This window comes from Antechinus flavipes, chromosome 2 (genome assembly GCF_016432865.1).
Source record: "Antechinus flavipes isolate AdamAnt ecotype Samford, QLD, Australia chromosome 2, AdamAnt_v2, whole genome shotgun sequence".
Taxonomy (NCBI): Eukaryota; Metazoa; Chordata; class Mammalia; order Dasyuromorphia; family Dasyuridae; genus Antechinus; species Antechinus flavipes.
In genome coordinates, this window is record NC_067399.1 from 511,362,146 (window position 1) to 511,377,822 (window position 15,677).

A 15,677-nucleotide genomic window follows, 5' to 3' on the forward strand; every position below is an offset into this window, starting at 1 on the left:
GGGAAAGAGATCATAACCACTCCAGCTTTTGGACACTGTTCTTATTATTTCTCTTCCTCCTTCTACTTACTTCTATTTATTCCAAGAGACAAGAAGTAGAGATTAAAGAATAATTTCTCTGAATTTCCTCTGAGAAGGAAATGCTTATATTCTCATTGAAATCACCCAGTGTTCTTTGTTTCCTCAAAATAAATTAAGTTGTCTATAGCAACCAGAAGTTTATTGCTGGGGTAAATTTCACCAAGGGTTTCTGGCAGCCAGCTTAGAAAACTGTTTATGTAAAGCAATTCCAGAAAGGTATGTCTTAAATTATTATATTAGTCTAAGTCCTATATGCAAAAAAGTGAAATTCGAATGCCTTAGTCCTAATCTTAGCACAGTTTGTCAGTATATGATAATATGTCTTGCCCTAGTTAAAATCAGAAAATATTTCCCATAATCCTGAATGATCCTCTGTATAAATCTCAAGGGTTTCTAACTTCCTTTCCATACAATTACTACAGTTTTCAATCTGGTAATAGGGAGGGGCAACATTTTCTAAGAAAGAGCAGAGCACTGCATGTTCAGAGAGAACTAGGATTTTCTGAAAGTTCTTATGAATGCTGGAACCAGTTCTATTTAGATGAGAGGCTTTCACCTGACAGAGAATCCTCTGTCAGACAGGAAACTCAACCTTTTTAGACACAAACAAAATGTTAAGAGGGTACAGTCATGGGAGAAATTGGGTAGGGTTACAGAAAGATGCACTGACCTCAATGTCTTATAGGAATTCAATTGATTTCATTGATAGGTATACTGTGTCCACCAAGTTGAATCCTATCCTCCTTCTATGCCATTTCCTTCTATGATAATTTTAGCCATATCTTCTCTCTTATTTTTTTGTATCTGATGAATACCAGTACATCATCTATTCTTCCTTTCTAGATTTATGACCAACCCACCTCCTCAATAATTGGCTGTTGAATTGAGTTGAACTGAATAGAATTGAGTTTAATTAAAATTAAATGAATTGTAGCTTTAAATGGCATGGGAAGGATTTTTGGAAATGAGAAGAAAGAGTAGAACAGTCATTTCCAAGCTGTTTGTTTGTATATCCTTATCATTTAAAAAAAACATTCATCTGATATATGTATATATAAATATATACATAATGTATGTAAATTTACTTATTCACAAAAAATATACATGTTATTGCTATTGTGTCATCTCAATTGGGTCCTACTTTTCATAATCCCATCTAGGGTTTTCTTGACAAAAATACTAGCATAGTTTGCCATTTCCTTTTCTAGACCATTTTACAGATGAGGATGCTAAGACAAACAGGATTAAGTGACTTGCTCAAATGTCACACAGCTAGCAAGTTTCTGACACCAAATCTGAATGCTGATCTTGCTCACCCCGGGCCTGGCCTTCTATACAATGCACCACCCCTAGCAGCCATCATGCTACAATAATAATATACATTATAAAACTTAAACAAAAAAAAAGAAATGTAAAAAGATGAGAAAAACTTGAAATAATATTTAATATTAGAGTCAATTAGTAGTCACTAGAATATTAAGTATTCAAACCTGAGCTTTTGATAACCAATTTGTCCAATGAGTAGAACCTAGATTGAAAGGAAGAGGCTTGGGGCAGGGAAATGAACCAGAAGGCTACTGAAACAGTCCAAGAAAAAGGTGTTAAGGTCTAGCACTAGGTTGGTGATTGTTTGACTGGAGAAAAGACAGAAGGGAAAGATACAAAAGAAAAAGTGGCAAGAATTGGCAATTGATTGGATATGTAGGGAGAGGATAAGTGAAGAATAAAGGATGATACTAAAATTATTAACCCAGGTGATGAGAAAGATGGCGGTGCTCTCAAAAGAAATAGAGAAGTTTGGAAGAGGGATAGATTTTGGTGGAAAGATGAGGGAATGAAATCAGGATTTTGACTCAATGCCTACTTATCCAGTGTGACTCACTCTTGTTTCCCTCAAAACAAAAACAAAACAAAATAAAACAAAAAAATTAAAAATAGAAATGGAGTTCTTACCTATCTTGGCCACAAGAGTGCAAACTTCCTCTCCTCTCCAAGGGATACTTGCCACATTAGAGAGTAGGTATATTGGAAGGAGAAAGGAATTTTCTCAATGTTATTTTGTAAGCTACGCTGTGAGTATCTGAGTATTAGGTTACAAGTCCCTTGAAAGGCTTATTCCTGCCTCAGAAATGAAGTTGGGAGTTTGTAGAGTAGAAGAGGGAAGAGTAGATGTTCTTATTGGAAAAGGGTGGGTGTGGTTGAATTGTTGACAAATTGAACAATTGGCTATTGCTGGTGGTCTAAGATGCGATCTATCTTCCCATCCTCCAAATGCCCTATCCTATATCCTTTTGGAGTCAAGCTACAGCCTCTTTAACCTCAGATTGTGGGACACATGGGTGACATTTAGGCTTTTTGCCAATTGGTCTACAGGTTGGTCTTTCCTAATCTGTGGAGAAATGTTAGCATTTTTAGTACTCCCCTGTACCAGCTATAAGAGGATCTGTAGCTATGAGAACCCAGTCCTAGTGAAGGGGGAGAGAAACTGTTCCCTTTACTGAACTGTTCCCTCTAAGATTATCACTCTAAAACTGTGTTCTCTGTTGATCTGTGATCCCTTTTGGAGTCTAAGCCCCTTTTGGGGAAGGCAAATCCCCCCAGATAAGTTACCTTTCAGGGATGCCAGACCCTTTGATTTAGTTAGAAATGCTGGTCAAAAAGCAGCCCTTTGAAGTGTTGTTAATTCCAATAGAAGATCTGGGCTGGAAACTGATAAGCATCCAGACTGGGAATCTTGGCTTCCTGAAGCCTCAGGACTCCTTTTAAAGAGCAGTTTCTGGGCTCACTCCTTGCAGAGGCCCAAGCAGCTTGCCAGGACCCTGCCTACTGACAAAGCATTCTCTTCTCAGTGCCAGACTCCATTTCTCTAATAGGACTTTGCCACTATAGAAGTCAGTCTCTTAGCAAACTGGTTTCTATCCAACAATAAACTTCCATTTTTGCCATTAATGTTTTGGGATTAGTGAATTCTTTCACTTTAAACCTGTGACTGCTAGGAAGGAGATTGTAACATCACTCTTATTGCCACTAACCTCATCACCACCAGAAATCGAGGGGATACTAACCTCATCACTAGGAACCCCAGACCTGATGCCCATTGTCATAAACCATAACTATGTCTTTACCTCTGAGTATGTCCAGAGCTACTAAGACAATAAAGTCCTCCTGGCCTCTGGAGAGCAGCAAAGCAAATTGATTAAAAATAAGTATAATGATTGCATCAGATTAAATCTGTGCCCTCCATAGAACCCTGAAGGGGCAAGGGATAAGATGGAAAGAAGGGAGATCTGTTAGTTTGTGAATGAAGATTAGGCGAATATTCTAGTTTTGTGGTCACAGGAGTACTAAGAGAGATCCTACTTCCCAGTTCTTATACTGTCCTTCCCCTTTTCATTGACCTCAGATTAACACTATCTAAGATACCTCAAGATACTTCAAGCTACTCCATACCTCAAAAACCAAGTTGGAAACATTATCTACAGACAATTCCTTTTTATATTATTGACAGATAAATTGGGAATTACTTGTTAATGTCTATTTGTCACTCTAAATCTGCTCAACTTCCCAGCTGTTAGAGAGTGGCTGAGTCTAGAAGCAATCAAAAAGGGCTTTTTTTCAACTAGAGACCAGCTAGTTACACATTTTCAAGCATGGTTAAAAACTTTCAGAGCTCAGACTGGAGATGGTAGGAACATGAGGGGGAAGACAGGGGCTGGGGGAGAAATCAAAATTTTCCTTAGATCCATAGGAATCATATTACATTCAATACTCATAAGAATACAGTAGAAGGACCCTGGAGGATACAAGCTCATCCTAGACCTTCCCTCTAGAAGCATAAAAAGCTTGGCACTAACTTGAAGTCCAAACTCAGGAAATAGGTTCAAAACATAAAAATGTAAAAAGAAAAATCATACTTAATGAATTACTATAATGACAGCAGCATTCAAAACACAAACTTAAAAAGATTCCAAAACAGCTACAGATAAAGAGAAATAGATCTTAGATACAAATTCAATTAGAATTTCTGGAAAAGATGAAGCAAGAGCTAAGAAAAAAATAGTTATAATTTTTTTTGTAAATGCTAAAAATGGATAATAAATGAGAGTTGCGAAAGAAAAAAATGAAAAGGGAATTGGCATCTTGGAATAAGAGGTACAGAACCACATCCAAGCAGCAAATGACCTGAAAATTAGAATAAACCAAACAGAAGTCAGTGATTCCATGAGACAACAAATATTAAAACAAAGTTCAAAAACTAAAAATATTGAAAAAAATTTAAGGTCTCTCATAGCAAAAATGACCAGGCTAGAAGAAATTAAGGAGACAAGAGTAATTGAACTACCTGAAAACCTAAATAAAAAAAAGAAAACTAGATATCATATTTCAATATTAAAATGCCCAAATCTCTTAAAACCAGAGGACAAAGTATAAATAGATAGAACCCACCTATCATCTCCTAAAAGGAACTAATGAAAATTTCAAGAATTTTATAAGCAAAAACCAATGCTTCTAGATCAAAGAAATAATCTGCAAACATTCAAAAAGAATTCAATTACCAAGGAGCTACCATTTAAATGAGCAGAGATCTTGGAATGTAATATTCCAGAAGGCAAAGAATATAGACTTATAAGCAAGAATAATTTATCCAATAAAAATAAGTATAATCCTACAGAGGAAAAAAATAGACTTTTAATAAAAATAAAGAACTTCTTAACATACCTGATTAAAATATGAGAGCTACATAGACATTTTGGAGAACAAGCAAAAGTCAAGAGAAATATTTTTTTAAATTAATCATGTGCTAACAGTCATAAGGGACTAAATAGAATAAATTGCCTTATTCTAATACAGAAAGGTGATATATCCCCTCAAAACACTCAAATCCACTATCAAGGATCATAGAGGAAGTCTAATTAGATGGAGGGCCTGGCAGTAAGTTCTGACATGTTTTGATGAGCTTAGAAGAAGAATGGGAAAAGAAAGAAAGAAGAATACTCTGGAGGCATAATGGAAATCTGCTTCATCTAATTGGGGTACAAAAGGATAAGTCTATAAAAACAAGAAGAAAAGAAGAGGGGAGTAAGTGACACATGAACTTTCCTCTGATCTGAAACTGGTCAAAAGAGGAAGAATACACAGACACACACATACACACACACATGCACATACACCCAGTTGGGTTCAGAAATACATTTTACTCAACAGGAAAATAAGGGAAAATGGAGAACAGTGTATTGGAAAGAGAGTAAATAAAGAAAAAGTATTACTTCTAAATAAACAAACAACTCTAAGAACATTAATATTTATTTATTCATTTGTTTATAATCACTATTTGGTAGCAAAAAATATTGGGAAAGTAAAGGGGTATCCATCAATTGGAGAGTGACTGAAAAATTTTGGTATTTGAATGTAGTAGAATGCTATTATGTTGTTTAAAAAATGATGAAGAGTATAATTTCAGAGAAATCCAGGAAGCTTTTATGAATTCATATAGTGTGAGAGCAGAACTATGGAAGCAAATTATACAATAATGATATTTTAAAGATAAACAATTTTGAAAGATGTAGGAATTCAATGATCAATTTCATTTTCAGATGACTCATGATGAAACATGTTATCTAGCTCCAGATGGATGGTAGAAAGAGAGGTAGATGATAGAGTATGGACATTTTGTTTTGTTTTGTTGCAGATGATCATTAGAGTAATTTGTTTTGTTTGACTATTTGTTTGTCATGGAAATGTTGTTTTTCTTTTTCTGTTAAAAAGGGGGAGAGAAAAAGTGGATTTTTGTTTTTGAAAAAAACTTTAATTTAAAAAAAACAAAAGAATTGAACCAGATGATCAATGGCTTCTTTTCCAGCTTTAAATTCATAATTCTACTAGGAGAACCAGTCTTGCATAGGCTCTCCTATATTCAAAGCTCCAAAAGGAACTGTTTTTTCACTTAGTTCTGCTCTGGAGTATCCTCTACTGAGCACAGAAGTTCTGGGTTCTAGTCTCATTTTAGCCATTTTTTTTCCTCCAAGTGAACTTATGCAATTCCTTTAGAATCTCTGACTTCAGTTTCCTAATTTGCATTGTGAGGGAATTGGACTATATGGTCACTGACATTCCTTCCCATTCTAATTTTATTAGCTCCCTCTCCAAACAAAACTAATTTCCCCCCACTATTCTTCTGTCCAGAATCTTTTCAATAGTCTCTAAACATTTAAGTGTCCACTATATTTCAAGCAATGTGCTAAAAGAGAGAGAAAAAGAGAGAGAGGGAGGAGGAGTGTGTGTGTGTGTGTGTGTGTGTGTGTGTGTGTGTGTGTGTGAAAAGACAGTCTATTTTCTCAAAGAGATCACAATCTAATGCAACAAGCAAACAAATATGTACAAACTACTCATATACCAGATAAATAGGAAATGATTAAAAGAGAAAAGAGACTAGAATTAAGGGCAATTTGGAAAGACCTCTAGTAAAAGTGGGATTTTAGTTTGGATTTAAAGGAAGCTAGGGAAGCCGATAGATGAAGATAAGGAGGGAGAATATTCCAGACAGAGGGGACAGCTTAAGAAAATACTCAGAGCTATAAGATAGAATGTTTTGTTCATGGAACTGGAAGGAGACAAGTGAAGAGCACATAGTAGGGAATTAGAAGTAGAAATCCTAGGGAAGGTAGGAGAAGACTGGATTGTAAAAGGCTTTGTATGTCAGAGAATTTTACATTTGATCTTATAAGGAATACAGAGTAACTGGAATTAATTTCATGGAACATTACATGGTCAAACTTGTACTTTAGGAAAATTGCTTTAGTGGCTTACTAGAGAATGGATTGGAGTGGGAAGATAGATACCTGAGGCAGGCAGACGCACCAGCAATCTATGACAGTAATCTAGGTATGAGGTGATAAGTGACAGCACCAGAATGGTGTCAGTGTCAGAGGAGAGAAGAGAACATAAATGAAAATTATCACAAAGATGAGATTGATAAATCTTGGCAACAGTTTGGACATGAGGGATGGGAGTTGGGGGTCAAGAGATAGTGAAGAATCCAGGATCACTCTTGTATTATGAGTCTGAGGGACTGGGAGGTTGGTATTATCCTTTATAGTAATAGAAAAGGTAGTAAATGTGTTTCTCTTAAACAAAATATTAAAGAGAAATATAGAGTTTAATTAGGGGACATTTATTTTAAAACATATACTGGACATCCAGCTAGAGATGTTTAAAAGGCAGAGATGCAAGTTTAGAGACTCATATAAAGGTTGGGGCAGGAAAGGTGGATTCGAGAATCATCAGCAATGAGATGCTAATTAAATCCATGGGAACTGATGAGAACACCAACTAAAGTGTTACAGAGAAAAAAGAGAAAAGAGCCCAAGACAGAATCCGATGTATGTTCAGCAAAATGCCTAGCACATAGAAGGCACTTAATAAATGCTTGTTAATTTGACTGTTCATTTTGTAGCACATCAAGGTAGAATTCTTGAATAGCTCAGTTAGCATACAGTACACTAAAATTTTAAAACCTCTATTTAAATGGCCTATAGCCAACTAAGCTCTTTTAATAATTTGACCCAAATTACCCTCCAAATCAATACACAGAGTCCTCAAGAGTAATTGCTGAATACATTTATTTACTACAAAAAGAGAAGCCTCTCATAAAGGAAGCAAAAGTTGCTCAAGACAGAAACATAATAGGCATCACTTTCTTGAATAAAAAGAAGAAAGTGAAAGAATTAAATGGTATTCTTGATTTTTAGTATATTAGTGACTTCAGACTAGAAACTGCCATAAATTCTGTCACACTGAGAGGTGATCTTGGAGGGAGATACTTCCTCTGCTTTTCCTGTGGATAATGAAAAGTGACAAAGTTACAAATTACTTAAGTAGACAAAAAGGGATGTACCAAGGGATGTCAACTTGTCAACTTCTTACTTGGAACACAATTTGCCATATAATACATTTAGCATTGTTTAGTTATTTCCTCTTACCAGTTAAGAAAATTGTAATTGAAACCAAAAGTTATTTCACATATTTTGCATGAAATTTGGAGGGGGGAATTGCTAATTAACCATTTGGCCGGAGGATAGAATTGATTCTCTTCCCACCCACCCCCAGATGTCCCCTGTCTCTGAACACAGCAAACACCTATGAGCCCCATCTTTCATTGAGCTACACTGCACAGCTGAGGGTAGAATACAATTGAAAACAAGATTATACAGAATCCAAAGGGTCAAGTATTCCAGTAGAAAAACACTCCAAGTCAGAAGAGTTGGATTCTAGTCCCAATTCTCACACTGCATAACAATGAGCATGTCCATTCCCTTCTCTGGGACTGTTTTCCCATCTGTAAATGGAGAGGCTTTATTCGGTGATTCCTAGGGTTTCTTTCACAGCTTAGGAGATGTGATTGTCTTTTACCTTATTTTCACAAGGTATTCCCTTTCCCAATAGGAAACTTGAGTTTCCTGGCTTTCCATGTCAAGGAAATGACCATGTCAAGAATAATTTAAATATTGCCTGTGTGAAGAACATGCCCAAAATGAGGCAAAACTAATCAATGAATTTTAGGGCTAACAGGGCAGATCATCTGAATCATAGCCTTAAATATACTCATGTCTCAGTCCTCCAGACAGGCTATGAGGACATGGAGAATTATATTACAAACATGGCCTCTTTAGCTTCCAAGAAACAGGAGAAAGGTATATATACCATATAGGAATCCCCATATGCTGAAATTTCATATCTATCTATCTATCTATCTATCTAGATAAATATATGTGTGTGTATGTGTGTGTGTATAACATGTATGTATATGTGTGTGTGTGTGTGTGTGTGTATAAGGCTATAGGGAGAAATGAGACAAAATGCTTTCCCCAACAGAAATAAATGAAACATAAACTTACCTCTAAACACGGCACAGATCTGTGAGAAGAGAAAAAAAAACATTTAAGTTACATCATTTGGTGAAAAAAAATAAATTGCCTTTGGGAGCAAAATCACTACAACTAAAATCGCATAAGCAAAATTATTCCTGCAAAGGGTAAGGTGGCAAATTCTCTCATCTTTATATAACCCAGAGAGGATTTCCTCTGGTATCCACACATACATTCCCGCCAATGAACAGGGGAAAGAATATGGCTAAGTATCACTGAGGCTTTTCCTAGTTAAAATACAACACCAAAACAATTAAGTTTCATTGTTGATAAGTATAATAAATGAACTATATTTGAGTAAGAATGAAGATTTCTGACCTTATCTCTCTGGGTTATATTTTATATGGACTCAAATTCATTCACAGATAAGCCAAAGAGGATCATGGGGATATGTAAGATATCAAAAGCAAGGTGATTCTCTTTAGAGAAAGCATTGGTTTCCTTATTTATTGGAGATTAATAAGAATCATTTCAATTTAAGTAGAGACCCAGCCTTCAGTTATCTATTTTCTGAACATTAAGCTGAAATTGAAGAAACCTACCATTTGTACGGACTTCAATCATTGTGTAGGGCATGGGGAAAGTCCTGAAAATAGCCTTGAATTCTTCTACGCCTTTGTTGTCTTTCTCAATTCTTCTGACTGTTGAGTTAAAAATTAAAGTTGTTTTATTTATTTTTCCAAAACTTGGATGAAAATGTCAAGAAAATATTTTTCCATATGAAGAATTTCTTAGGTCATACATACAAACCTACATACCAGAATCTCTATAATCCCTATGCAGGTTATCAAGAAACTGGTCCATTACTGTCATTATTAATAATGTAGTAATAATAAAAATAATAATAGTAATCATAATAATGTTATGTTGCCTAGCATGTTGAAATTTTTAGAGGAATTTCATATATGTAGCTTCGTTTAGGCAATTCAGTGGAGGGAAAAGTCAGTCAAACAAATTATTTGACTGATTAATTTGGTTAACTCAATCATACTGGCTAATAAACTAACAAGAAAATACAGACTTTACACAAGGACACATGTGTACATTTTTTCATGTTATATGTTTAAAATTATATTTAGTCCCTACTTTGTTATCCTTGATACACATCATTCTCCATTAGTTATGAGTTAAACTATTAATCTAGATGAGATAAGGATATATAAAGGGCTTTGCAACCCATAAAATTCTCTATACATGTCATCTATTTCTATTAATATGACTATAGCAATTTCTGTAACATATTGTTAATTATCTACTTCACAAACTACTTCAAGCACCTGTGGCCTTATATTCCTATTCCAAACTAATTGCAATCTCTTAATTAGTGTCTCTCTCTCTCTCTCTTTTCTCTCTTTCTCTATCACATTCTCTTTCTTTCTTTTACTCTCCTTCTCTATCTCACACTCTCATACTATCTTCCTCTCATATTTTTCAGTGATTTTTTCAATAATAGCCATGTCTTTGTGACCACACTTTCCTTCTTCAGCTAATTTTATTGATGATGAACTGAGGCAAACAGGGTTAAGTAACTTGCCCATGGCTATAGTTAGTCTGAGATTGAGAGCAGATTTGAATTCAGAAAGATAAATCTGCCTGATTCCAGACCCAAAACACCACGCAATGTACCAACCAGTAGCCCTGCATATACTATATATAATACCTATATACATGTATATTATTTATATGTGAATATATATTTAAACACTTTAGGGGGAGAGAAAAAATAGGTAGGGTCAACTTGTATTCATTTGTTGACTAGATGATTATTAATTTTCTGATTCCCACTGGACTCTGAACTGTCCCCAGAACTTCAGACAGTTCCATGATTGCTGTTAGTGCCTTCTCTCTGAGAGCACCTTCTATCTATTCAGTATATATTTTATGCATGTTGTCTTTCCCATTTGCATGTAAGCTCTTTAAAGGAAAGGACTCTTTTAATGCCTTTCTTTTTATCTCCAGTCCTTAACACAGTGCCTATCACATATTAAATGCTTAATAAATACTTGTTCTGGTTGTTGACAGTTTCTTGACAATATATGTTATTAATAATAATTTGTTGTCATATCTTTCAAACTTTTAGTGAATAAGGTACATACCATAGTGGGCACATGCCATTTTCTCCTGGGAATTAATGTTCTCCAAGCAAACGAGGATGTAGTTATTATAATCAGTTGCCATCATAGAGAATGTGTATGAGGCAGACTCTGAAGGAACTAAGAAAGAAACCATAAGGGAAAGTCTAAATTTTCTTTCAAAATTGAAAGCAATATGAAATACCTAAAATCATTCCAATTTCTCCCTGCTTTCATCAAATCCATAAGAAGAAGCAATACCTCATTAAGGATTATAAAGGAAAACTCTCTTTGGTTCTTATTCTCTTTATTCCCACTATTGGGCCCTCTCCTAGGCTTGTAGTTCCCTTATCTGCTGTTAATTCAACAATGCCTCCTAACAGTCATAAACCAGGAATTAGAAGCCCAAACAAATATTTCCTGACTGGTCCTACCCCTTAATACTCCTGCTTATACCAGACTTCTGGGTCAGTGCTCCCAAGGCTTGAAATAATTATCTTCAATAGATCCGAATTTCATAAGATTTTGAGCTGAAAGAAACCTTTAGTAGTTATCCAATCTTATCATTTTATAGATAATTAAACTGAGGCCTACATAAAATGACTGTCCCAAGTACAGTAATTAAATAGCAGGCCAGAGATATCAATAGAATTCCTCAGAGTCTGAGTCTCTGGAATAATTCTTTCTGCTACCCTATACTGATAATAATATCACAGATAAGTAAATATCACAGCTCTAGCTAGAAAAAAACCTCAATATTTTATTTCCCTGCTCTGTGGCAAGAAAAATCTATTCTCGTTTTAAATTTGTAATCAATTTCTATGTTTGAGATCCAAAGTTCAATAATTATTACAAGGACCTCTCCCCCATAGCATATTTTCCACATCTTTTATCTTTCTATTTGTAAAAACAAGCTCCCCTTCATTCTTTATCTCATTCCCAACCCCAATACATACTGAGGTAATGAGGCTTGTGTGGATGGTTACATAATATGCCACCTTTCTCACTTTATTGTTTATTACTTTAAGAAATGTTTTTTTTAAACTTTAAAACAATTTTAATGTCAATTTTAAATTGATAAGAAACTATCATTTCTCTTTGCCTTGTAAAAAGAATCCAGTCATTGGATTAAATTGGACTCTCAAAAAAAAAAGTAAGAAATATCCCCTTTCATCTTTTATCAAGTATTGGGGAGTATGTTTCTTTTCTGGACCACCATATGAGGGCCCTATATTTGGAACCATGATTTTGTGATACCTACTGTAGATCTCAAATTCAGTGGGTTTCTCAGTTTTCTTTAGAAGAAACATCTTCTCAACACACTTGTCAGTCCTGAAAAGCCAATCAGATTTGTAAGTCTTTTCTCAAAACACACTTTTTTTTTATCCACCAAGTACAAAGCCTGAAGAGGAAAATAACAAAGGTAGTTTGTAAAGTTCACACCACACTTGAATCATTTGGAAAGTAAGGAAAATCTAAGAGGGAACCTAGTGATTTTCATCACCAGGAGAAAACGATCAGTTAATTGTTTGATTCAAATCAATTCTGATTTGAACAACTATTAATGGTTAACCTTTCACAAGGCTACATCCCTAGTGCTTTGATTGAATTCAACTATTCCTTTCTTGATAAAAAGAAATGATAATCCATTTAGTCAGAAAACTGTATATGTGTAAATAGAGACTTAATGAAAAATAAATCATCTGAAGCAGTAATCTGAGACCATATCTGATGTAGGATATTCTATACTTTAGGGGATGCAGTTTTGGGACATAAAGTTCCCTACTTCTTCCCAGGTACTGTCTGCCAGCTATGAAAGTGAAATTCCAATTCTGAAGGTACTAAGACTATGCCCACAGTCTCAAGGTCACTTCCTTTGCGGGGAGGAGGTGTTTCTACTTAGATGAACCAAGCACCAGTTTTTGAATCCTACCAATTTTAACTAAATGACTCTTTGCACTGATTTCTTTTTATACCACCTAAAATTAGGTCCTAGAAGTTAAATTGTCCTCTGTTGAGACAGTAAAGAAACCTTACATTCACTATTTGCATTCTGATGCTTTCATCATTTAGATAAGGACCTTTACTATAACCAAGAGAAATTGCCAGAGACTTAAGAAGGAGCTCCTAAAACCCTATTTCGGGGAACAAGCTTTTACCCTCTCAGGACCAAATTGTACTTTAGTAGTTTGTGCCGTGGTGTCTGCTCTTCATAACCTTCGTTGCTAAAAAACAAGGTATGGTTTCTTGTTCAACTAATTTCCTTCAAAATTTCCCTCAAAGCTATAATTCCATGTCCCCCCAAATCATTACTTTCTTTGGTCATCTTTGGAGGATGTAATACTTACCTCTCTAATACAACCAGTTTCATGTTGCCTTCGGGAGTCAGGTTCATTTCCTTAATGTCCATGTCCAACAAGGAGACTGAGAAGTTCATGGCCATTACCTCTTGTCTGAGAAGCCATGGTCCTCTAATCTGTAGAGAATATATATACTCATGAAACTCTACTTCAGGGTTCCCAAGCAAAGCTGACCTCTTTCCCATTCCTTTTACCATTTTGTTCACTGGCCCTGAAGATTTTTAACTCTAAGGTATCGGCCTGAGTCTACAAAAATTAAAGCTACAAATAGGGAGACTCCAATTAACTCTCATCCAAGTGAGGTATACACCATAGTTGTGGTCAAATACATAAGCAGTTCTATCCCCTTCGATTTATAGAATCAACCCATATGAAAGTATCTCTGTCATGTTAACTCTATTGAGAAATCTGTGGTATGATAATAACATTCAAAAATTTATACAACAGAAAAAGGATGTGGGTCAATCATATAAAGAAAGTGAGGGATAAGAAAAGTGCTGCACAAGGACCCAAAAATTGTAAAAAAAAAAAAAAAAAAAAAGCCAGAGTGAGACCCCTCCCCTAGCCTCATAGAAATTCTATGGGAGAATATGGAACAAGAATAATGTAAGATGAGAAAACAGAGATAGCCTGTGATGATGGACGAATTCCTATATTAATTACAGACTTACTAAATACTGGAAAATAATAAGTACCTTTGTGTGCTACCAAACTTGCTAGAATATTGCTATTATCATAGTATAATTTTGGAGGAAATGTATAAATATTCATGCTTTACACAAGAAACAAAGGGAAAAGAATAAAAGAAAAGTGAGCATCCAAGTGTGGAAAACAGAGATTGTTGAAAAAAGTGGCCCCTTCTATATTGCTCTCAGGGAAGTTATTTATTCCAGCTATATCATATCTATGGCACAGACATTCTCTGAAAGGGACAGGCAAGAATGAAAACTGTTCTTCTGAAAAAACAGTCCCATTTGCACAAACCTGCTTCAATGGCCCTAGAAAACTATGATTTGATTTGGAAAGTCACATCTTCAAGAACCCCTGGGCTTGGTCTAAAGGCTTAGTATTATAGAAAGTGGCAAAAAAGAGGAGCCTATAAGGAAGAATGACAGAAAGAAAAGAGAGTTTAAAAAGAGAATAATAAAAGGTCCTTCTGATATGAACTCCTGTTCTGGGAACAATTGTAGTTTTCCCAGGAACAACTGCCATTTCTGTGATGTTGTGCTCTTCTCTCCTGTAATCAGTTCTGCCCATAAAGAAAGTATTTCTAAACATGCTCTTCCTTCCCATTTCTAGTATGCTCACTCCACAAAGAAAGGAAATTTTTATAAAATTCCTCACAATCATCTTAGAAAATAGAAAATCTCTTCCTATTAAAGCAAGTTTTTTTTTAATCGAATTCCAGTTAGGAGATAAAATTTGCCAACTGAGGCAAAAAAAATTCCAAAAATGAAATGGGAAGACTGTCACAGAATCACAGAAATGTATAATCTTAAATTGGATGATAATTCAGAGGCCAAGAGAGACAGATACAAGGTATCCCTTAAGTGGTCACTGGGCCTTTCTTTGAAGAACTCCAAAGAGAGGCAGCTCTCTACCTCCAGAATCAGTATATTGAACTATGGAATACATCCTAACTGTAAGACCAAATTTGACTTTAATGGATAGGAAAGGGATAAATCCCTATAATAGACAAAAGGATTTGTTAGCCTCATATACAACAAACATTGTACCCTAGAAATTTGATTTACCTTGTCACCCTCTTCCTGACCCATGACTAAGAGTAACACTAGCCCAAACTATGCCATTTAAATCTATCTCCACCTCCTCTTACCTTTTCAACATCCAAATGTTTCTTGAAGGGGATGTTTTCAAAGGCCTGGATAGCACCAACAAGGGCCAATCCAACAGTGAGCAGAAGGAATTTCATGATGACAGCTGTTGGATCTCACTTCTCTGAGCTCTGAAGAAAGTGATGATGGATGAATCACCTCAGGACAGTCTTATTTATAGGACAGAAGCTTGCCCCTTATACCAGGACAGTACCGCCCTCTCCACCCACAAGCCTGATTCCTCGAAGTTCAAATGGTCCACTTGGCAAGGTTTAGATGGCATCGTCACCCAGGAAAACAAAAGTTCCTTCCAAAGAGAATGACACTCATTTTCCTTTAAGTCCCTAACAAGAAAGAGATTCCATGGTCAGACATGGAAGAATGAAACTTGCAGTCTTACAGAAT

The 15,677-nt window shown here is 35.5% G+C and overlaps 1 protein-coding gene across 1 annotated transcript; it reads right to left on the reverse strand.

Annotated features, from left to right (window-relative positions):
• Positions 1 to 7,692: 7,692 nt before the first annotated feature.
• Positions 7,693 to 15,474, reverse strand: LOC127547092 (beta-lactoglobulin-like). Its single transcript, XM_051973928.1, has 7 exons — positions 15,275 to 15,474; positions 13,426 to 13,553; positions 12,339 to 12,409; positions 11,102 to 11,218; positions 9,548 to 9,646; positions 8,976 to 8,994; positions 7,693 to 7,915 (listed from the first exon to the last, which is right to left on the reverse strand). Exons 1-6 carry the CDS (start codon positions 15,368 to 15,370, stop codon positions 8,978 to 8,980), a joined length of 528 nt encoding a protein of 175 aa, XP_051829888.1. The 5' UTR covers positions 15,371 to 15,474; the 3' UTR covers positions 7,693 to 7,915; positions 8,976 to 8,977.
• Positions 15,475 to 15,677: the final 203 nt, after the last annotated feature.